At 36.4% G+C, this 22,593-nt stretch overlaps 1 protein-coding gene and 1 pseudogene across 1 annotated transcript; one reads left to right on the top strand and one right to left on the bottom strand.

The window, feature by feature from the left end:
* Positions 1–486: 486 nt before the first annotated feature.
* Positions 487–3,555, top strand: LOC103937860 (glucosidase 2 subunit beta). Its single transcript, XM_048591655.1, has 6 exons — positions 487–658; positions 735–848; positions 1,379–1,474; positions 2,656–2,838; positions 2,917–3,022; positions 3,126–3,555. The coding sequence occupies exons 1-5, from the start codon at positions 550–552 to the stop codon at positions 3,012–3,014; spliced, it is 600 nt and encodes a 199-aa protein (XP_048447612.1). The 5' UTR covers positions 487–549; the 3' UTR covers positions 3,015–3,022; positions 3,126–3,555.
* A 9,758-nt stretch (positions 3,556–13,313) lies between these two features.
* Positions 13,314–22,271, bottom strand: LOC103936727 (annotated as a pseudogene).
* Between the last annotated feature and the right edge of the window lie 322 nt (positions 22,272–22,593).

Here is a 22,593-nt window from a genome sequence, read left to right as displayed (position 1 = left end):
TTTAATTCAATTTTCTAAAAGAATTTACGGAAAGTTATGAGATTTGTAGACGATTAAAATGCAAAATGAAATTTTCAATTCTCTCGAATTTTTTAACTTTTTTTCAAATTTTTGAAATTAATTTCTAATTGAATATAGTATTATAATTTTTTTTAATTCTAATTGAATATATCCGGATATATAAGAATTTTAATAAATTATCTCAAAACCCTCCTTGAATGCACTTTAAAATTAATAGATAATCATTTAAACTCTTAATTGAATACTCTTAAATCCATTACAAAATTTAAAATCGTTCAAAATCTCAACTGAATACACCTCTTAAATTAAATAGTGTTTACGAATAAAAAAAATACTACATTAATTAATACTTAAATAATAATTTAATCATTAACTTTTATATCATTTTATTTATAAAATTTAACCTATTTTTTTGGGTCAATAAACCCATTTTTTTGGTCAATACCTTCTTTAGCTCATTTTGCCAAATTAAGAAAAATATCCCTTTGAAGAAACAAAAAACAAAGAAGGGGTTTCTGGCAGAAAGACATGGAGACGAGTTTCATCCGTCTTGTCTCCGTGTGTTTCCTACTCACCTCCTCCTTCACCTCTCCTCACTCTCTCCCCATCCCACCTCTTCTTGGAGTTCACCCACTCGGTCTCTCTCTCTCTCTCTCTCTCTATATATATATATATATGAAATTGAAATAATTTCTTCTCTTGTGTGGATGCAGATGAAAAATACTATGGTTCAGAGGTGATCAACTGCAGGGATGACTCCAAATCCTTCACTAGAGACCGTCTCAATGATGATTTCTGTGACTGCCTTGACGGAACCGATGAGCCTGGTACTCACTCGCTCTAAACTCTCAATTATTAATAACCCCCTCTTTGAATTTTTGTTTCTACATTCGCCTCGTAAAAATTTTCCATTTATCTTCCTGTCCCTAATTTTGAATTGGGTCATTCATTTATTGGTGAACGCCCAAATAGAAAACACAGGCACATCAAGGAGATTGCAATTTGCAGGAACTAACTTTTGTAACTCTACTGACCGGAATATTTGATCGGAAATGCCGGAAACTTGCAGTCACTGAGGAACTTTTAGGGTTTAAATAGGGTAGAAAATATGAAAATGTGACCTATCCACAAAAAAAAAAATTCTAAATGGGGTGGAAAGGAAAGACTAATTTTTCTGGTGTGTAAATAAAAAAGAAAGTATGGTAATTGGAGTAAACTGTAACTACCCCTTAATAATATTAGTTTCAGTTCTCATTTCCAAGTTTTTCTTCCTATTTAAAGTTTTGTTTTTATGCTATGCATATAATCCCCCTGTTTGTGTCCCAGTAGTCATTTAAGCTTCTTTTGAATTTTTCAGGGACTTCCGCTTGCCATGCAGGAAAATTCTATTGTTTGAATAGCGGAAGTACTCCGCGCTTCCTATTTTCTTCTCGAGTTAACGATCAGGTTTGTGGTAAGTATCATATGTATAGTTACTTATTTGCTTGAATCGCATATTTATTTAAGGCTTTTCTTAATTAATTCTATGTAATACATGGCTCATGGCGCTTGTAGCTTAATTTTTTCAAACAAGATGAATTGATGTTGTAACACCCTAGAGATAAATAAGGGAAAACGGGATGTCACTTCTCTTGTAGAGGAGACTCGCTTTAAAGAAAAAGGGGAAACTCAAAACAATTTAAGTACTAGACCTTATTTTAAAGAATACATACTCAAGTCATACATAGGTAAGATGGTTTAAAGTAATTTAGCACCCTCCTGAGGTTAATGAAAAACTTCAAACATAACTTTAAAAAATGGGTAACTGTATTAGTAGTATACGGCGGGGACTAAGTCGTAGTGTACATTTTTATTTAAGTTGTGTTCTTTGATATTTTTCTTTAAACACTGGAGAGTGCTAAATTTCTTTAGACCAGTTTTTACATATGTATGACATGAGTATGTTCTCTCTATATAAAGTCCAATGCTTAAATTGTTTTGAGTTTTCCTTTTTTGCTTTAAAGCTAGTCTCCTCTATGAGGAAGTGACATCTAGTTTTCCCTTATTTATCGCTGGGATGTTACAGATGCCTTGCTTTGTGGTATTGCTATACTAAAAAAAAAATGTTTTTGCTTGGATAACGTCCATCATATAATATCAGGTCCTTTGCCATACATTTCTTCCTCTGCCGGTGGACATATGTAAAACCCAGTCAAGTTAGTCATGTGCGTGTTTCTAATGGATTTATATTCAAACACTAATTAGTTTTGAATGATTCTGCATTAATTCAAACTGATTTTCATTTGCTCATTGTATTTGAATAATTGAATTCTATACGTTTTTTCTCCAGCTGTTAGCTTGTATATATGAACACACTTGCACACTCGATTTGCTGTAATATTTCTTTACATGGTTTAAATACATGACTGCATCCAGTGTTGAGGATGGGCTTTCAGTCTGAATTCCGAAGCTCTCTAACTTTTGGCATGATATAGTCCCCATATCTCTAAGCTCTGACATCAGAAAATCCATGGCACTAATCCAGTTTAATTCTAAGCTCTGGTCTGGTCTAATCATGTGTTTGCTTTCCATATATAGTTCCATTATCCATTTAGATTTATGATGTTTGTCTGTTGCCATCCACTATTTACATAGATTGTTGCGATGGAAGTGACGAGTATGATGGTAGTGTCAATTGTCCAAACACATGCATCATGGGCGGGAATATTGAGTACAAAACCATCCATAGCTTCTCAAGAGTTGGTGATCTTGGGCAAATTGACAGAAAACAATCCAAAAGTGGAGTTAATTTGGACGACTTGATTCAGAATCTTACAGGTAGTCTCTTCTTTCTTACTTGTCTTTTTATAGCTAAAATTATGTGTGAACGAAAGTTGGGGCTTTTCGTGTTTCCAGGTTTGAAGATATTAATCATCACACAAGTACTTCTCACTTTTACTGTCGTGGTTTTCCGGATTCTCCGCCGTCGTACCAGATCTAAAAGAAGACGTTAGCCTTGAAAGTAATTCACTATTTCTATATTCTACTTTGGATAATATGATTCACGACTAATCTTGTTGTTATCTCCTCAATACCTTACAAACTTGGAATCAATATTTTCTCAGGTCGTATTGCCATAAATTGCTGATTTTTAATGGGATACTCCAAATATGTTCAAGGATTTCAATACACGAACTTGGCTTGCCTTGGGAGGGTTTAATATGAGCCCTATATTAAGAGAGTTATGGAAGCTTCACACTTATCCAATCGTTCTATGGCAAGAGTTTCACTGTACATCAAATTTTCGTCCGGCAGGCGCACACTAATGTATCTGAAACTTGAACATGCAGTAGATTATGCTGTAGGAGTTTCTGTCATTGCTCAGAGTTGCGTCTAGCTTGTAAAGTAGAAGTACTCTTTGTTCCATGTGTATTTGTAGGCGCAATCTTCTTGTTCTCTTGAAAAATTTTGACCGGACAAAACCTTAGGCTTAGGCAAACGAATTGCTTGCATAATGTCGTGTGGATAAATATATGAAATGCCCTGCAATGATTTGCTTGTAAATTGCAATAAGCAGGTGAAACCCCTGAACTGTAGGCTCGATTTCAAGTTGGAAGCATGGTCTCGACTCTCAGGAGGTTTTGTGTAAGGTACATAATGGAAATTATGAGAATGCGGAAAGAAATCAAAGAGTAGAAAGGTAAATTAAAAGGCATCTCATTTCATCCTGGTCGACTTGTATGCAGCTGAGAAGCCAAGTTGGCGGGATTTCAAATCTATCTTCCGATCGTGTCAACGTGACATCTTCTTATTGGATTGCCCTACATTTGACCGCGTGGCGCTCGTAGCAAAGATATTGTCGATGATGCGGAGACATTGGCATAAAAAAAGATGCGTACATGAATAAATTGTGGTATTTTTATGCGTAAGCGGAAACGAATTCTAATAAAGTACTACATATCAACATCGTAGATGAAGGCTAAAACAAACAATCTCAAAATAAGAACACAAGAGATTTAATCTAGTTCGACACAAAATCTACGTCCACTGGTGAAACACGACGAGGAATTTCACTAAATAGACGAGATTACAAAAGCGTGTTTAACTCTCACAACTCAAATGCCACAAACTACAAAATCCTAAACCAAACGAGTAGAGAACTCAAAACAAATAAATGGATAAGATTCTCCCAATTGTTCTCTAACTTAAATTGATTCTTACCAAATTCCCAAACGAATGAGCCATGAATTTGCCACACTCATGATTCCAAACAGTGACCTCCACATAAAACCCAAATAGAGAAACTTCTCTAAACTAATGGTGAAGCACACAAAATAAACTAATGGAGAAGGAGAGGAACCCACTGGGTTCCCTTTGACACGTACCCGACCCGACGGCACCCATGTTTTCCAACGCCATTAAGGCAATTTTTTCCAGCAATTCACGCCGCGCCACCACCTAGAATCAACTCCATGACCCTTCTTCTTCAAGTTCCACCCCAAACTCGATGATTTTTGGTCTTGGTTTTGTGGGAATAGCACCGGTGGCACCGTGGTGTTCTTGGTGGCAATCTACCAATTTTTGAAGCAAATTCCTTAGATCTCTACCACCATTAGACTCTCCTTGAACCCAAGAACAAACCCCAACCAACCATAGAGGCGGTGGAGCACCAGAGGAGTTGAATCAAAGCACACCTAAATCTAGGGTTCCGACGGGTTTGAGTGAAATTGAGGTTTTTCTCGGCCAAATTGGCCTTAGCCACAGGTATGAAAGTTTCTCCACTCATTGAGATCTTCCTTCTTGTAAAATTTGAGAATTTTTGGAGTTGTTGGATTTTTCGGTGAGTCGAGGCGGCCAACTGCCACGTATGGTGGTGCGTGGGGGAAAAACTGAGGTTCCTCGACGTGGCGAATCTGAATCCATCATCCGTTTTCCAAAATTAGAACATTTTAGTAGAGTTTTACTAAAAGGTTCCTAATTGTGTTTAGGCGCGTTGGCGAGAAGTGATCACATTCTTGATAGTTTGAGAGGCTTTCGGGCAATGGAAAACTTGTGAGCGGACCCCTTCATAACTTATATATTTTTATAAAATATTAGCCTAGCATGCATTGCATATTTTATGATTGGAGCATGATTTATATTATGTTTTACGGATTTTCATACCTATGATTATTTAAATTGCTTTTACGAAATAATTACGATTTATCGGATTTATATATCACTAAAGGTTATGAATCATTGGATTTTTTGTTATAAAATTCTATGAATATATGTTTATCATGGATTTATGAATATGGTTTGCCATGGATTTATGAGACGAGGTTTGAGCTTCTGAGCTACGATGTTTGATACGAGATTTTGAGATATGTTTTCAATACTTACCTAGTGGGTTATCATACGACACATCCACACACCACGGGTATTATGTCTGTGGCCATAGGACACAGATGATGGAGGAGTGAGATATGATATATTATATACCCCTAACTTCATCGCCGAAAGTGGTGTCGGACAGCTTCACTAGCCACGTCTAGTGTCAGTGTGAATGTATGCTATTTTATACAGCTTCACCTTTGGGTGATGGATAGGTTATACAGCTTCACCTTCAGGTTGATGGACAGATTATTCAGCTTCACCTTCAGGGGATGGACAGGTACTGCCTTCGGGCGATTATGATACCCCTAGGTGAGTACTTCGCGGATATGATTTACAGAGGTTTTACAAATGTTTTACATGGCATGCTAGGGTTTTTCATAAAATCTATATTTAGTATTATATATATGTTTCAAAACAGGGGGTTACTATGTTCATAAAGAAAACGGTTTTTCTATTATTAATATTATTATTATAAACTTTGGTCCACTTACATTTTCTGGTTTTGTGCTCCCTCAGGAGTTAGGATTGAGGCACATGATCCCGGCGTCAGGACACTTTTGCCTATGTATTCTAGAGTCTTCTTAGTATAGGTATCATTCCTTTGTTCGTATATTTTCCTAGTAATTCTTCCATATTATTCTTAGTAGTTGTATGCTTAGAACACGTTCCTGCTATGGTATTTTACGTTTTAATTGCATATCTTTTACTTATATGCATGTTTAAAATGGCTTCGTCACCCTCAGTTGTCGACCAATACGTGTCTACCCTAATATTTGGAATTATCGGGGCTGGGGCATGTCAAAGGTCCTATTTATAGTGCATAGGACTTAGGTTACAATGAGAATCCTAATTCTAATTGGAAGTAAATCCAAATCCTAATCAAATAGGTAATTAAGAAAACCTCTCCACCAAGCAAGGAATTCAACCAAGAAGTCAAATCCAAGCACAAATAGGACACCAAATAAAATAGGTAACACAAAGCTAATTTCTGCATCATCCTAATTTTGAGCCGTAAATCCCAACATAAATGTTATGCTAAAACCAGTTCAATAAACTCAGAATCAAAACGTAAAACAACATTATCTTCAAATCCTTTGGTGCAAACATTATTGCTTATTGTATGTCATCCCAAAGCCAAGCGGATATAAAGGTCTGCAACATGCATAGGCAGTTGTTCAACCCTTTTAAGCCATGTCACCGGGAGTCGACCCTCGAAGTCAAAATCTCCAAAGATTGCATCCACAATTCTCTCTCCTTCAGTATCAGGGAGCTAAGCAGCAACAAGAGCATCCATCTTTTCCAAGAGCCAGGGCTCAAAAACTAAGGGTCTTCCGGAAATCAGAATCGCCAAAACGGGAATTATGTCAGCAATCGAGCTTATGACACCCGTTCCATTGAACGGGATCACATTCCGAACTGTAACCCCTGCCTAATGCATACGGAGCTTCACCAACAACCACGATCGCAAAAGAGATATCTTCACGCGCTAAGGTGACTGCTGACGGATATTTCTCTTAAATTATTTCTGTATCATCTCCAACTACTTTCTTAATAGCTTCCAAGATGGTTGTCCCTCAACATGTTCATGTGCTACTAAATTAGGGCAATAAAGGCATTGAGGAGATATAACAGTGCTGATTTACAAACTATCAATTTAATTCCGTTAAAAGTAGCAATAGCCAAATTTCTTCAAGCACAAGAAAACACAACTTCTATGTAGGCTGTTGTTAGTTTGAAGAATTCTGGTTCGAAACTTGAGAATTTAAAGTTTTTAGAAAGGGAAATCGTAGTCTTGTTAAGTTATATTGATCACAATTAGTCTTCCAATTATCAAATATAATGGAAATAGCCACATGATTCCATACCGATAGTAATCGGGCCGCTGCTACCATGTTTTGTAGCCGACCATCCTCCACATTGATTTAGAAGATCATCGGCATGTGTTCCAGCAACAAGTATTCTTTTAGCATTTCTTTCTATTGGAAGATAAGGTTTCATTGGGTCCTTTCACCAATGACTTGCGAACTGCTTCACGTGCTAGATCTCTGTGCAGTTGCGCCCAAGAATCATTGAAGTTAAAATTAATTCACTAGTACTAACTTGATTCAAACTGGTAATTTGTCAGATGTTCACTGATCATGCACTTTCAAATGGTAACAAGCAAAGCTTGTGGAATGTGTTAGGTTTTGAACGTACACATATTATGATAAGGATACCTAAATGTCGTTTAAACTGATTAGGAGTCGTGGCCATATGAACAAACTATTTTCCTATTATTTAAGATTTGGGATCATGATACAAATGAGATTAGTCAGCCTCATTTGAACGTGTAAATTAATGGGTATTAACTGATCCCATGATAGCTGGGATCACGTTAGGAATATACTCGATAAATATGAACGTCCCTGCTCATTAGACACACGTTCGCTCAATCACTAGACTATCACTAGTATTGGACATAAGGACTGTGTGAGTAGAAAACGTTCTAAAAGTTTTCTCTTCGGTGCATTCATCTCATATATATATGATTATTCAATCACAATTGACTAACACTTACATGAATGTTGTGATCCAAGTCTGAGAATAAATTCTAATCTAACATTTGGTATTAGAGTCGGGGAGCAGGCTTGTACGTACTGCCACGCAATGGGTGGGTCCCCTTGTCCCTGTAAAATGATGGTAGGTCCCTTGGCCCTGCGTGGTTGCTGATGTGTGGATCTTCAATATGTGACCCGCAAATTAGGTCCCATGTGAGAGGGTGTGTCGAATCCCACATCGGTCGTAGAAAAACAAAAGTAATAGTTTAAATATCCTAATCATACTCTAAACTAATACTGAGGCATTTTGAGATAAAATACCACACCTGACGGATTATCCAGGTGGTAATTATCAAGTCTGAGACAATATCGATATTGTTGAAAGTGGGCCTTTGGCCCATCTCTCTGATAATTTTACATGGTAATATATTGGTCCAGTGATATGATTGCATGAAATTGTGATTCATCCATCATAACGTGCATATATTTCCTTTCAAAGAAGGGAATATTTTGAGTGGTTCAATTTGTGAATTTGAACATAGTATTTGGTGGAATGTTGAACAAATTCGATTCTTTTAATTACTATTGTCGTTGATTATATTTTGATCCTGGGCACTATAATTCTTCAACTAATGTGTGTGAGTTTTCTTTGCTTTTCTGGGATGGATTGCTGTGTTTGTGTGGTTGATGGAGTTGGGTTTTGGATCTTGTGAATTCGAGTTTCAAATTCCCAAAGCTTCTATTGCCTTTTTCCCTAGAAAGCCAGCAAAGCTTCGTAGAGAGGGGGCACGCGTTTCCTGGGATGGAGTTGGTCGTCCGCGAAATTTTGTTCAATCAGTTGAATGCCAATTAAATATGGCCTGGGACATTTTCGTTTGCAAAGTGGTTAGTTGAACACAGGCCATTGATTGAAGGGCGTCACTGTCTTGAACTGGGCAGGTATTTCTCGACTGTTTCACACCTCCATTTGTGTATGCAATCATATACTGCTGTAAGATGGATGGAGCACTGGAATATCTAATCTTTCTGTGTTTCCACTATATGCTTGCAATGCACGATTATATATATATATACACACACACACACATATATATATGTATGTATGTATGTATGTATGTATGTAACCTTGTTCCCTAACTGTTTGTAATCCTTGATTATGAGCTAACCCTAATAAAGTTCAAACATTATGTACAAAGTAGGCAGCTATGCATGGTCCATCAGTTGGTGCTTTTGAGAGTGGCATCATTTGATGATAACCCACTTTAAGATAGCCATGTAAAGGGAGTGTGGATTAGCTCATACAATTATCTATGTTATGGATGAGTTTGACTTGTTTTCTCTGGGAAAAACAGAGATTGCTTTATAGTTTACTTGATGCAATGCGGTTAGTTATATCTCAAGCTTTTGTCATTGGTGTGAGCACTAATTCTGATGAGGGAGGTTTATCGGAATTGAAGGCTACTGCTTGAGCTTCTCGGTACTTATCATTGGTTATTCATGGATGGAACAAAAGAAAAGATTCAGTGGAAAGACATTATACAAATGAATGAGGTTTGTAGTAATTATGTGATAATTATCATCAATATTTATCGATTCTTATGTAATGCGTTGGTCAAGTGGTTATGTTTATAAGGAAGTGATGAACGTATGAATTTCAAAAGCATGTGGAATTCATTCAAGGCTAATTTATGGCATGTATTGGAGATGTTTCCTTAGGAAGAAAATAATTTTTTGATACATTTTTTGAAAGAATATATTAACAAGTGTTTGCCCAAGTGGGAGAATTAGTGAAAGAAAATTGGGCTTCACACTCATTAACTTATTTGCAATAAGTGTATAAGTTCTAAAAACTTAATAGGAGTTGTTTTTGGGTTATTCTAATCATATTGTTAAGAAAGTTTTGGGCATTAATTTATCAAAGGGTTATTCTATCTTAATCTATTATGATGGTTATACAGTAAAGAATTAAGGCAATTTAGGTCTCTTGTTCAAAAGTGTGACATAAATATGCATGATTAAATGAACTTGTTTTCACGATTGATTGGGTTTTGAGGCAATTTTGAGTTAAAGACTGCTTAATTGGTTTTGACTAATGATTATTTTATGATCAGTAGGGTTTGGCGCTTAACTCACTGATGTTTCTTGACTTCTTCAGATGGTTGCAATCATAGCTATAAAGTATTTTGCGATAATATTTTGTTCACTGACATTTACATCTTCAGGAAAAATCTTTTGAACGAGATTTGTAGTGCAAACTTGTGTACATATGTTTTTCACCAAAGTGAAAAGACTTCAGGAATTGGATTATGTAAATTATGGTTTTAAAACTCATAACATGTCAATATTCTTTTCCAAAGAGAGGAATAGATAAATGGTTTGAGATTTTTTAGGGTATAACATTTTCAAGAGAATTAAGTTGACCTCTTTCTTGTCCAAAGACTTGAAATCTTGGTTTCTTAATCTTTTAATGACTATTATACAATAAGGTTACATAATCTATTTTCAAATTGATGGTTATTTATGTTTCTTACCCAAAGGTGTAACATAAACATGTATGAATGATGGACATGAGATATTTGTCCATAAAGGAAAAGGTGAAGGCAGGAGTAGCCTCTCACAAAGCCCTTGACTGTTGGAGTGTTCAAAGATCATGTCATGAATATGGGAGTCATTGACTTATTTGATTCAGCTGCTATGTGGGAGTAAAGGTTGTTCCTTTCATCTTAATTTTCCATGTGTTTTGAATAAGCATGGACTAATGTATGAGTATATTTATATTATCATGGCAATTGATGAGTACAAAATAATATTTGTATTAATGAATGTTTAGCATTATAATATCTGATTACAAATTTGATTATCTAATTCAATCTTCGGGATGCAAAGTGTTTGTGTAGGGGATGTTGATCTAAGACTCGCAATGACTTGATATCGGATGAATAGATGCCGCAAGGTTTTGGCTTATGGTGATAGAAGAACTGCCATATATAGTTGTGCTTGATGATTCTTCATGGGTGTGGCGAATAATGCAGAGAGCTTTCTGAGAATGTTCAAGATTGTTTGAGGCTTGAGAGTTTGAGCATCTAGGTGTGAGAATGAATTTTTGACCCCTTTCTTTATCTTCGAGTCTCGTATTTATAGGCTCTCCAAGGCTTACCTACGGCTTTGGCCTTAATTGTGGACTTGATTAATTGACGAAAGAGTCAAGACTTAATTTGTGACTCGGATCGTCATTTGACTCCGTCTATTAATATTTGATTTAATCAAATAAAAATCATATATCAATCTTCCCCAATTTGGTATTTTCGTTTGTTTTAAATTTTAATTTTTTAATTTTTTAATTAAAAATTAAAATCAAATAATTTCTTAATTACTTTCCGTCAAGTATTGACACGTGTCTCTCTTGATGACTCATCAGATTTTGATGAGTCGCATGTCATGTGTACGATTTGTAAGACACACATGTCGCATGCCACATAAGTCTTGGCATGTCGAAACTTTAATGTGTTGGTAAACATTTACTTCACCAAAATTTCGACGTGTACAAATTTCCTTATAAATTGCAATAAGTGATTAGTAGATTTTATATTATATATTTAACCCTATTCTTAGTATATTTTGATTAATATTTTGGAAGAATTTTGATACTTTGAATTGTATTTCCAATATAGGACTTTCGACTTCCTCTAGAGAAAAACATGATCAAATGGATGAGTTTTGGTGTAATTCTAGTTGGAGGACGTTTGTGAGTCATTTTGCTTGATCGTGTCAAAATATCAAATTTTTCCACCAAGCGGCTATTTTTTTACTATAAAATAAAGGAGCAGTGTGCAATGTTGGAATAGTAACGTTTTGGGCTTGAATTGCGGTTTTGGAGCCCATGATGACCTCAGATGGGTTCATGGCCTTCTGGAGATGTGTTCAGAACGTCCCGATCTTCAAAACTAGCTATTATGAGCCGGATTTGGGGATTTCTGAGGCTAAAACGTGGTTGGACAAGTACTTGGCAGATTCTCCTAGGTTAATTAGGATTTTATTTTCTAAGATATTTTATTTTATTATTCTTAGTTTCCTAGTGGGAATAAAAGACCTGGTTTTTAGGAATTGTGTGATGCCTTTTAGATGCGATTTAAAAGGTTTCGGCCGGCCTTAGTTAGGCATGCTTTCTTTTATGAAACTTTGGAGATAGAGAGTAATTGTTAGGGTTCTTGGAGATTCTCTACTTTAAGGTGTTTTCATCCCTTTTCTTCTTAATAATATTTTCTATGATTGTAATTATAAATATGTGTAACTAATTTATTTTGCTAGGGTGAAGCCTTTAGCCTTAGCATGAATATGTAATTTTTATTTAATTGCTTATCATTGATTGTATGCATACTTTGAATTTATTAATCACCGTGATTAAATTATCTAATTGTCTTAATGCCTGATCACCATTAGGATCTTTAGAAAATTAATTTGATGCAATTTTGGTCAGAAGGTTCCCTAAAATTGGCGCTGGCTTCTTGTGATTAATAATTGTAATTTCACTTAAGATGAACACCTCGTCTTAAGGGTTGCATGATTTTTCTAAGGGTTTTCATAAAGTATAATGAGTCTTTCATGTTCAAATTTGATCTAAACGTCCGGACGGGTTGTATGTTAGGTATACGTTCTATGTTGGAGGTTCCAAGTAGAATATATATTAGGAAAACCTAACCTTCAAAGTGGCATGTGTAGATCACAAGTAATTGGTAAAAATTCATAGGATTGCTAGGTAATGGTGAAACCCTAATGCTTTTATAAATTGATATTTAAAACTCTTTTCTTTTATCATATTTGTTTTTAATTAAAATTCATTTTTAATATTACTCAATTCAAAATCATCTTTTTCAATTTTAAATTTCAAATAATTAATTAGGAATTGTTTTTGTATAAATTATTGAAATAGTCATTGAGGATAACGACCTTGCATGAGCATCTATACTACAATATCCTTCTATTCTTGCAAGTATTTCATGTGATTTTGACCCTATTTACATAAATGGTAAAAATCCTATCAATAAGCCTGTTGAAACCCCTAAACTATAGGCTCGATTTCAAGTTGGAAGCATGATGCCAACTCTCAAGAGGTTTGTGTAAGCTAAATTATGAGAATGCGGAAAGAATCAAAGAGAAAAATACACATAATGGAAATTATGAAATGTGTAAAGAAATCAAAGTGAAAAACTTGTATGAAGCTGAGATGCCAAGTCAGCAGGACATCATATCAATCTCACTATCGTATCAACATGACACCTTTTGATTGGACTACCTTACAAGTCTAACCGCATAACGGTCTAAGCAAAAATTTCCTCGGTGACACGAAGACAATGGCATAAAAGAGGGTGCATTCATGAATAAATGTTAGGCAAAAACCGGTGCAATAAATTCAGATTCAAACAATAAAACAACATTATCTTCAAATTCTTTGGTGCAAAGATTACACCTTATTTTATGTCATCCCAAAGCCAAGAGGATATAAAGGGTCTGCAGCATGCATAGGCAGTTGTTCAACCCTTTTAAACCATGTCGCCGGGAGTCTACCCTCGAAGTCAAAATCTCCAAAGATTGCATCTACAATTCCCTCTCTTTCAGTACCAGGGAGCCAAGCAGCAACAAGGGCATCCATCTTTTCCAAGAGCAAAGGCTCTAAAACTAAGGGTCTTCCAGAAATCAAAATCGCCAAGACAGGAATTCTGTCAGCAATCGAGCTTATGACATCAGTTCCATTGAACGGGATCACAAGCTCTGAACTGTAACCCCTGCCTTCTGCATACGGAGCTTCACCAACAACCATAATCGCAAAAGAGATATCTTGACACGCTAAGGTGTCTGCTGATGGATATTTCTCGTAAATTATTTCTGTATCATCTCCAACTGCCATCTTAATAGCTTCCAAGATGGTTGTCCTTAAACATGTACATGTGCTAATAAATTAGGGTAATAAATGCAATGAGGAGATGTAACAATGCTGATTTACAATCTATCAATTTAAGGCCAAGATTATACTATCCGTTAAAAGTAGTAATAGCCAGAATTCTTCAAGCGCAAGAAAACACAACTTCTATGTAGCCTGTAGTAATGGTTTTTGAAAACTTTGAAGAATTCTGGGTTCGAAACTTGAGAATTTAAACTTTTTTAAAAAGAAAAATCCTAGTCTTTTAAGTCACACTGATCACAGTTAGTCTCTCAATTATAAAATTCCATACCGATTATTATCTGGCCGCTGCTACCATATTTTGTAGAGGTCCATCCTCCACATTGATTTCCAAGATCATCGGCATGAGTTCCAGCAACAAGTATTCTTTTAGCATTTCTGTCTAATGGAAGAAAAGATTTCATTGGGTCCTTTCTGTTCTTCAACAGAACCAATGACCTGCGAACTGCTTCACGTGCTAGATCTATGTGCAACTGCACACAAGAATCATTGACGCAAAACTAATTCACTAGTACTAACTTGATTCGAACTGGTTTTGTCAGATGTTCACTGATCATGCACTTTCAAATGATAACAGGCAAAGCATGTGAAATTTTCAACAAGGAGAATGAAAGACGTGCTGAGCTCAGAAGATTACCTTGCAACCAACTGCGTCCTGTAAAGATTTATCAGCAAAGGGATGTTCGAAAACACCAGCAACAAACTTCACTCTCAGTATTCTTGCAACAGCGTCATCTATCCTAGACATTGGTACCTCCCTGGATTCCACAAGATATATTAATTCCTCGATGAATTTTTCATATCTAAAAGGCATCATGACCTGCACGCGTACCTTCCCAATCAGACAATGTAAAGATCAAGGAAAGTGAAAAATTGTTTAGGCCTATAAGCTTGGAGTGTTTATACCATGTCTATTCCTGCATTAATGGCTAAGGAAATGCATAAACGATAGTCTGAACCTTCAGGTTCGCAAAGTTGGTCAATTCCTTCCCAGTCAGAAATTAAAATTCCCTGCAGCAATAGTAGACGCCGATGTTTACATATAATAATGGTCCAATTAAACTTTGAGACGAAAGAGAAATTATGCAGATTATATGGTTTCCTCACCTTAAAACCTAGCTTATCTTTCAAGATTTCTGTAAGGAGAAAACGGTGGCCATGTACTTTATCTCCATTCCAGCTATTATAGGAAGCCATAATAGTACAAACTCCTTGAGAAATACAGTCCAGATAAGGTTTCATATGAATCCTCTCTAAATCCTCGTAAGATAATACAGCATTCCCCTCATTTACACCTTTGTCTGTACCCCCTTCTCTAACAAAATGCATGGCACATGCAATACTGTTGTTGCTGAAATATAAAAGAATTAGGAGAAAATTAAAAATATTTAAGATATTGGTAGGCATAAGAGTGGGTGTCAAAGTGAAGAAATTGTTAAAGTTAATCCTTTTATGTAATTTGAAATGTTTGGATCTCTAATCTATTGCCACATGTATGGCATAAATCTTTTGTAACCATTTGCCTTATCAGTTGTCCCATGTGCTGGGACATTCAATCAATATAAAAAAAAATATCAGAAAAATATCTCTTCGTGAGAAAAGCTCTTTGCCCTTTGTTTCCCTGTTTGCTATCTGCCCTCTGTTTTCCCGCAGCAAGCTGCTGCTCATATTTGTCATATGTTGCTTCATCTTTCTAGCTTAGTCCGTGTGTTTAGTTTATTGAGATGAAAGATTGTCTGAATATCAACACGGTATCAGAGCCAACTTGATCAAAGAATGGATCCTTTTTTTATTCTCAAAAGGGGAAAATTCTAAGTGAAACCCTAAAATCAAAATTTTCAAATTCATGGCTGGTTCAAGTAGCAGTGGAGAGATATGAACACCTATCTTCAATGGATAGAATTATGACTTCTAGAGGACAAAGTTGAGAACAATTTTTGTATCTCATGATTTGTGGATCTTGATTGAAGATGGCTATGTGGTACCCCTAAGTACTGTGGTTTTGACAGAGGCTCAAACAAGGGAACTGAAGGAAAACATCAAGAGAGATGCAAAAGCTCTTGGGGTCATCCAAAATGCTATCTTAGATGAAATTTTTCCGAGAATTTTGAACGAGACAAGTGCCAAATCAGCTTGGGATGTGCTAGAGAAAGTCTACAGAGGCTCTACTAAGGTAAGGGCAGTCAAACTCCAATATTTGAGAAGAGATTTTGAGTACATAAGAATGAAAGATGATGAATTGCTAGATGATTACCTGAGTAGATTGTCTGAGATTATTAGTCAAATGAAAAGTTATGGTGAAACCTTGTCTGATGAGAGAATGGTTCAGAAGTATTTAATTAGCTTGCCAAGAAAGTATGACAACATAGTTTCAATCATAGAGGAGACTAAGGATTTGTCAACATTGAGCGTTGAAGAATTGATTGGTTCACTCAAAGGTTTTGCTCAAAGACTATCCAGGCATGACAACAATGATGTAGAAAATGCTTTCCAAACACTTACAGTGAATCCAAAAACTGAAGCTAGTTCAAGTCAAAGCAAAGCCAAGTCCAACAAGAATTGGAAAGGCAAAAACAAAGTGTGGGAAGGAAAGGGTAATTTTGAAGAGAAGAAAATGCTTGAGAAGAGTTTGTATGTTTCGAAGTGCAAAATTTGTGACAAAGCTCATTCCAGTGAATGTTGGTTCAAGGGAAAAGTATAATGCCACAAGTGTAGCAGATTCGAGCAGATGCAAAAGGATTGGACCTACAAAGATAATCAGCTAGCTCACTACACCAAAGCAGAAGGTGAAGAGACCAATATGTTTTATGTTGGTCATGATACAACCGTCTAAGAAGAAGCTAAAGTTTGGTTTGTGGACAACGACTTTAGCAATCATATGATGGCGAACAAGAACAAACTCCATAATATTGACACTACAAACCCAACCTGAGTGAAGAGGGGAAATGGGCAACTAGTTGATACATTGGGAAAAGGTACTATTACTGTGTATACAAAGAATGGAAAGATGTTCATCAAGGATGTCATGTTAGTTCCTGATTTGAAGCAAAATTTACCAAGTCTTGGACAACTCATTGCACATGGCTACTACTTGTATTTTGGAGACAATACTTGCAAGATATATGATGGGAGGAATCGTGAACAACTCTTGCCTAAGATTGAGATGAGGAAGAGTATAAGCTTTCCTCTTACAATTAAGTATGCAACTCAATCTGTACTCAAGATGGAAGTGCAAGAAGATTCAAAGCTATAGCATAAAAGGCTTGGCCACTTGAATTTTCAAAGTCTCAAAAAGCTACAAGAAAAAGAAATGGTGCATGGGTTGCTAAGCATCCAAGAAAATGAAGAAATCTGTGAAGGTTGTGCACTTAGGAAGCATCATAGAGATTCATTTCCACATGGTAAAGCTGGGAGAGCAAAAGCTCCATTGGAATTGATTCATACAGATGTTTGCGAACCCATGAAAACCTCTACTCAAGTGGGAAACAAGTATTTCCTAATCTTCATGGATGATTATTCTAGAATGACTTGGGTTACTTTCTAAGACAAAAATCAGAAGTGTTCTCAATCTTCAAGAAGTTTCAAGCTATAGTTGAGTGACAATCTAGTTATCTAATCAAAGTTCTTAGAAGTGATAGAGGAGGAGAGTACACATCCACAGAATTTGATAAGTTTTGTCAAGATATTGGCTTGGAATGGCAGCTTACTGTCAGCTACACTCCACAACAAAATGGAGTAGCTGAGCGAAAAAACACAACCATAGTCGAAATGGCTAAGGCAATGTTGCATGACAAGGGAATGACTCAATATTTGTGGGGTGAGGCAGTTAATACAGCAATCTACTTGAGGAATAGGCATCCGACAATGGCAGTTGAAGGCAAGACACCATTTGAGGCATGGAGTGGAAGAAAGCCTTCCGTGAATCACTTGAGAGTGTTTGGGTCAATCAATTTTGTTTATGTTCCGAAAGAACTAAGATAAAAACTTGATGAGTCAAGTGAAAGATGCATTTTCGTAGGCTATGCTTCACACACAAAAGGGTACAAACTCTACAACTTAAAAAGGAAGAAAGTTGTGGTTTGTAGAGATGTTCTCTTTAGTGAGAAATCTTCGTGGGATTGGAATCAAGCAACCATCTGAGAGGAATCTATACTAATCAGAATTGAAGAAGAAATTGAGCCGGAAATTCCACATTTGTCACTTGAAAATAGTCCTAAAGTTCACCCTCCCACACCTTCGAGTCCAAGTTCAACGCCGGTTTGGTTAATAAGCTAAAATGAAGTCTATGAAAGCTGCAATTTCTATGTTGTAGAACCGGAAAACTTTGATGATACAGTGAAAGAAGATACATGGGAGGCTGCAATGCAAGAGGAGATCAATGTCATTGTGAAAAATAAGACATGGGAACTAGTGGACAGACCTTGTGACAACTCCGTCATTGGAGTGAAATGGATTTATAAGACTAAGCTCAATCAAAATGGTTCCATTCAAGGGAACAAAGCTAGATTGGTAGCAAAGGGTTATTCTCAAAAATTAGGGATTGACTTCCAAGAAACCTTTGCACCGGTAACTAGGCATGAAACAATCAGAGGCCTTATTTTTGTAGCTACTCAAAAGGGGTGATTTCTACACCAAATTGACGTCAAGTTTGCTTTCCTAAATGGAGTCCTAAAAGAAGAGGTGTTCATTGATCAACCTCAAGGATTTGTTCTTAGAGGACAAAAGCACAAGGTGTACAAGCTTAAGAAGGCATTTTATGTTCTGAAACAAGCTCCGAGAGCATGGTATGGAGAGATTGACTTATATTTCAATGAAAGGGGATTTCAAAGAAGTGAGAATGAACCTGCCCTCTATGTCAAAAATGAAGCTATTTCAGATATCCTTATCGTTTCCTTATATGTTGATGATTTGATTTATACTGGAAGTAGTGATAAAATGATCTTGAATTTCAAGAATGACATGATGAGGAAATATGAGATGAATGATCTAGGCATGTTGCATTATTTTTTGGGAATTAGTACCATTCAATGAAATGATGGTATCTTTATTGCTCAAAAGAAATATGCAAAAACACTTCTAGAAAAATTCAAAATGGTTGGTTACAAGCCTGTTGCAACACCTCTAGTTGTGAATGAAACGTTTCAAAGAGAAGATGGTAGTGGTGATGCTGATGAATCTGTGTATAGAAGCCTAGTTGGGAGTTTGTTGCATTTGACAGCGACTAGACTCGATATTTAGTATGCTACAAGCTTGTTGTCTAGATTTATGCACAAGCCTACTCGCATTCACTATGGAGATGCAAAGAGAATCCTAAGATACATACAAGGTACGATTGACTTTGGTATTATGTATGAAAGGAATGTTGAGACAAAATTGTATGGGCTGTGAGAGTGATTGGGGAGGTAGTGTGGATGACTTGAAGAGCACATATGGCTATACTTTTACACTAAGGACTGGTGTATTCTCTTGGGTGTCTAAGAAGCAGAAATCAGTTGCACTATCAACGGTAGAGGTTGAGTATGCGTCAGCTTCAATTGCAACTTCTTAAGTAGTGTGGCTGAGAAGAATTATGCAAGATTTTGGTGAGAAACAAGAATCAGCAACTCCTATCCTTTGTGAATACAAGTCGGCTATTGCCATGAGCAAGAATCATGTCTGTCATTGCAAATCAAAGCATATTGCTATGAAGCATCATTACATCAGAGGTGTTACGGAAGACAAGGAAGTGGATGTGGTCTACTGCAGGATAGAAGATCAAGTTGCTGATATCTTTACCAAGGCATTACCAAAGGACAAATTCATCTACCTAAGAGAACTTTTGGGAGTGAAGCAGCAAAGCATTAAGAGGGAGTGTTAAAATTAATCCTTTGCTTTAAAGTTAATCCTTTTATGTAATTTGAAATGTTTGGATCTCTAATCTATTGCCACATGTACGACATAGATCTTTTGTAAAAGAGTTAACCATTTCAAATTACATAAAAGGATTAACTTTAAAGCAAAGGATTAATTCTAACACTCTCTCTTAATGCTTTGCTGCTTCACTCCCAAAAGTTCTCTTAGGTAGATGAATCTGTCCTTTGGTAATGCCTTGGTAAAGATATCAGCAACTTGATCTTCTATCCTGTAGTAGACCACATCCATTTCCTTGTCTTCTACATATCTCTTTGTGAGAAAAGCTCTATGCCCTCTGTTTCCCCGTTTGCTCTATACCCTCTGTTTTCCCGCAGCAAGCTGCTGCTCATATTTGTCATATGCTGCTTCATCTTTCTAGCCTAATCCATGTGTTTAGTTTATTGAGATGAAAGATGGTCTAAATATCAACATAAATGACCTCAAACATGTCAACGTTTTTTTTCCAAATTCTTTGGAACAGAGAACGTACAAGTGCGTAACTTATCAAACTCAGATAAATGCAAAATGTTTCATGAAAAAGAAGCATGAATAAAAAACTATCGACTGACCTTCCCGCTATAAAAGGGTAGCCCTCGGGATGTCCTTGGGGTGGCTGCCCCTGTAAGCCTGAAACGATAGACTTACAATTTCAGTGTCTTCACTGTAACTCTCGTAGCACCTTCCCCATCTCGGATCTTTGCTTACCTGTCAAAACACTCGGAATCCATTCAACTGAATTTCTTTGCGAAACCATCCAGTTCATGCTTCATTGTCATGTCTAATATATCTTAAAATGCTTGATTCCAAAATTCATATATATATATATATGTGTGTGTGTGTGTGTGTGGGCGCGCGCACATGTGTGTGTATATGTACATATATAAATTTGAATATTAAAATCCAAATTCTAAGATCCAAATGGAGCCTAAATAAGTACTTATTTATTGCGAATTGACAATAAATTCAGAGTCTAATGAATATAAAAACAGATAAACGTAATTAGTACGGAATCTATAATGACTTACAGCCACACAAGGAGCGATTATATAGTGAAAACCACAAGAGCAGTTGCCACACCAATCCTTCGAGCCAAATCCGCATCTCTATAACACAATTCAAAAGTTAATCTAAAGGAACTGGAGGAGGATGACTACCAAAGACTCATCTCTTTCCGTTTGGTTTCATCAAAAAATGATTCTGTCTACAATTCAGTAATTTAAACCAAACTTTAAATCATTACAAAGAAATTAGTTTCTTAAAAAATGAAACAAGAGACTGATAACTTGGTAGACACTGGTGTAATTGTAAACCAACATTATGAAAATGTACTTTAATTTGTTTTCGTAAAGTACGGAATTCACATTTTCAGAATTACAAATTCACTTAATTTTGACACATCCTTTTAATGGAAAATATATTTTAGTATAATCCATTTGTTACAATATAGCTAGGTCGGGGAGCGAGGTGTTTATGGAGTTGATAAATTAAACTTCGGTTATAACATGGGTGGATCAGCAGAGCAGCACCACGTAACAATATTAAAAACATAGAGGAAAAATTTAAAACAAAAATGAAAGACAAACTAATTACCTAGTGGCGCCAACACCAACGTTGTGAGGGAATATAGTAGCACCATAAACATTACCGTTGCCATGAACTGCATGTAAGAGTATAAACATGAGATAAGATGATCGGGCATTAGCTATTCAAATCCAATAAGGATAAGAAAGTCTTATATGAAGATGAATATCAGTTCTTGTCAATAAAGGATTTTATTGCAGTAGTAAACTGATATAGGAAAACATAAGTTATTTCCCATAAGGATTTTAATAGGGAATCCACATGCTAATATGAGAAGGATATGTGTATATATGGCATTCTCTCCTCTCACAGGTGCGTGCTCTTGTTGGAACTAAGTCCTATTCTTGGTTAGAGTAAAAGCATCCTGACAGAGAGAAGAAGAGTTGCTGCGTTTAGATCAACAGTGAACACCCATGGCTGCTTCCAATGGAAATTCTTCAGGTTAGTATGTTTCACTTTATAAGGATTAGTGTTCTGTGTTTTGATCTTGGTAGTGGTTTATGTAACTGAATCTGATTGCTGGAATAAGTTTAACACTGCATCAGTCGCATATATGAGAGGAATCCCAAGCCGCGACGTTAGCACTGACCTCTGAAGCCCATCCACCATATCCGCCCATTCTGAAGGCGAAGCCTTTTCACAGGGCACGTTGCCCGGGGCACTGAATGTACTCCCTGCCAACCCCATAAAATAAATAGTCCTCCATCAATTACTACATGAAACAAAAAATCGAGAGAGAGAGAGAGAGAGAGAGACACACACACACACACATATATATATATACCTATGGAGTGGTCTCTAACGGCAGCGGGAGTGGCGACCTGGCGCTCGATTTGGGTCATCTGGCCAACCTTGTCTTTCAAAGTCATACGAGACAGGAGTTGTTTGACGCGAGCTTCAACGTGTTCCTCTGCTACTTTCGCCATATTCAACAGCTTAGCTAGCAAACCTTCAACTTAGATGTAGGTTGGTAAAGGCAGTTCAGACCCGAAAGATAGCAGTACTAAGCTAGTTCGATGTTCTATATATGTTAGGTGCTCGTACTTCAGTGAGCTTCGGTGTTGAGAACGGTCATATAGACTATATATATAGTACTCAAACTTTGTGAAATTTTACTCTTACTACTGGCAAAACCTTAAACGGCTCAAAAAGTCAAAACGGGCTCATGTCTGCTGTCTCCGAATGCATGTCCCCATCAGTGTCTTCTATCTATTTGTTCCACACATGTTCTTACATTTAACAAAGAAC

This window comes from the organism of the source record quoted next, unplaced genomic scaffold (genome assembly GCF_019419815.1).
Source record: "Pyrus x bretschneideri cultivar Hongxiangsu unplaced genomic scaffold, Pyrus_bretschneideri_v1 Contig35, whole genome shotgun sequence".
In the NCBI taxonomy this organism is placed as follows: domain Eukaryota; kingdom Viridiplantae; phylum Streptophyta; class Magnoliopsida; order Rosales; family Rosaceae; genus Pyrus; species Pyrus x bretschneideri.
This window is presented reverse-complemented; position numbering and strand designations above follow the sequence as displayed.

What these genes read in the sequence shown, in the direction of transcription:
- LOC103937860 (XM_048591655.1), top strand. Translation starts at nt 550, where the DNA reads ATGGAGACGAGTTTCATCCGTCTTGTCTCCGTGTGTTTCCTACTCACC. An exon ending in TCTTGGAGTTCACCCACTCG is followed by an intron (nt 659 to 734) that starts GTCTCTCTCTCT and finishes GTGTGGATGCAG; the next exon opens with ATGAAAAATACTATGGTTCA. An exon ending in AGTTAACGATCAGGTTTGTG is followed by an intron (nt 1,475 to 2,655) that starts GTAAGTATCATA and finishes CTATTTACATAG; the next exon opens with ATTGTTGCGATGGAAGTGAC.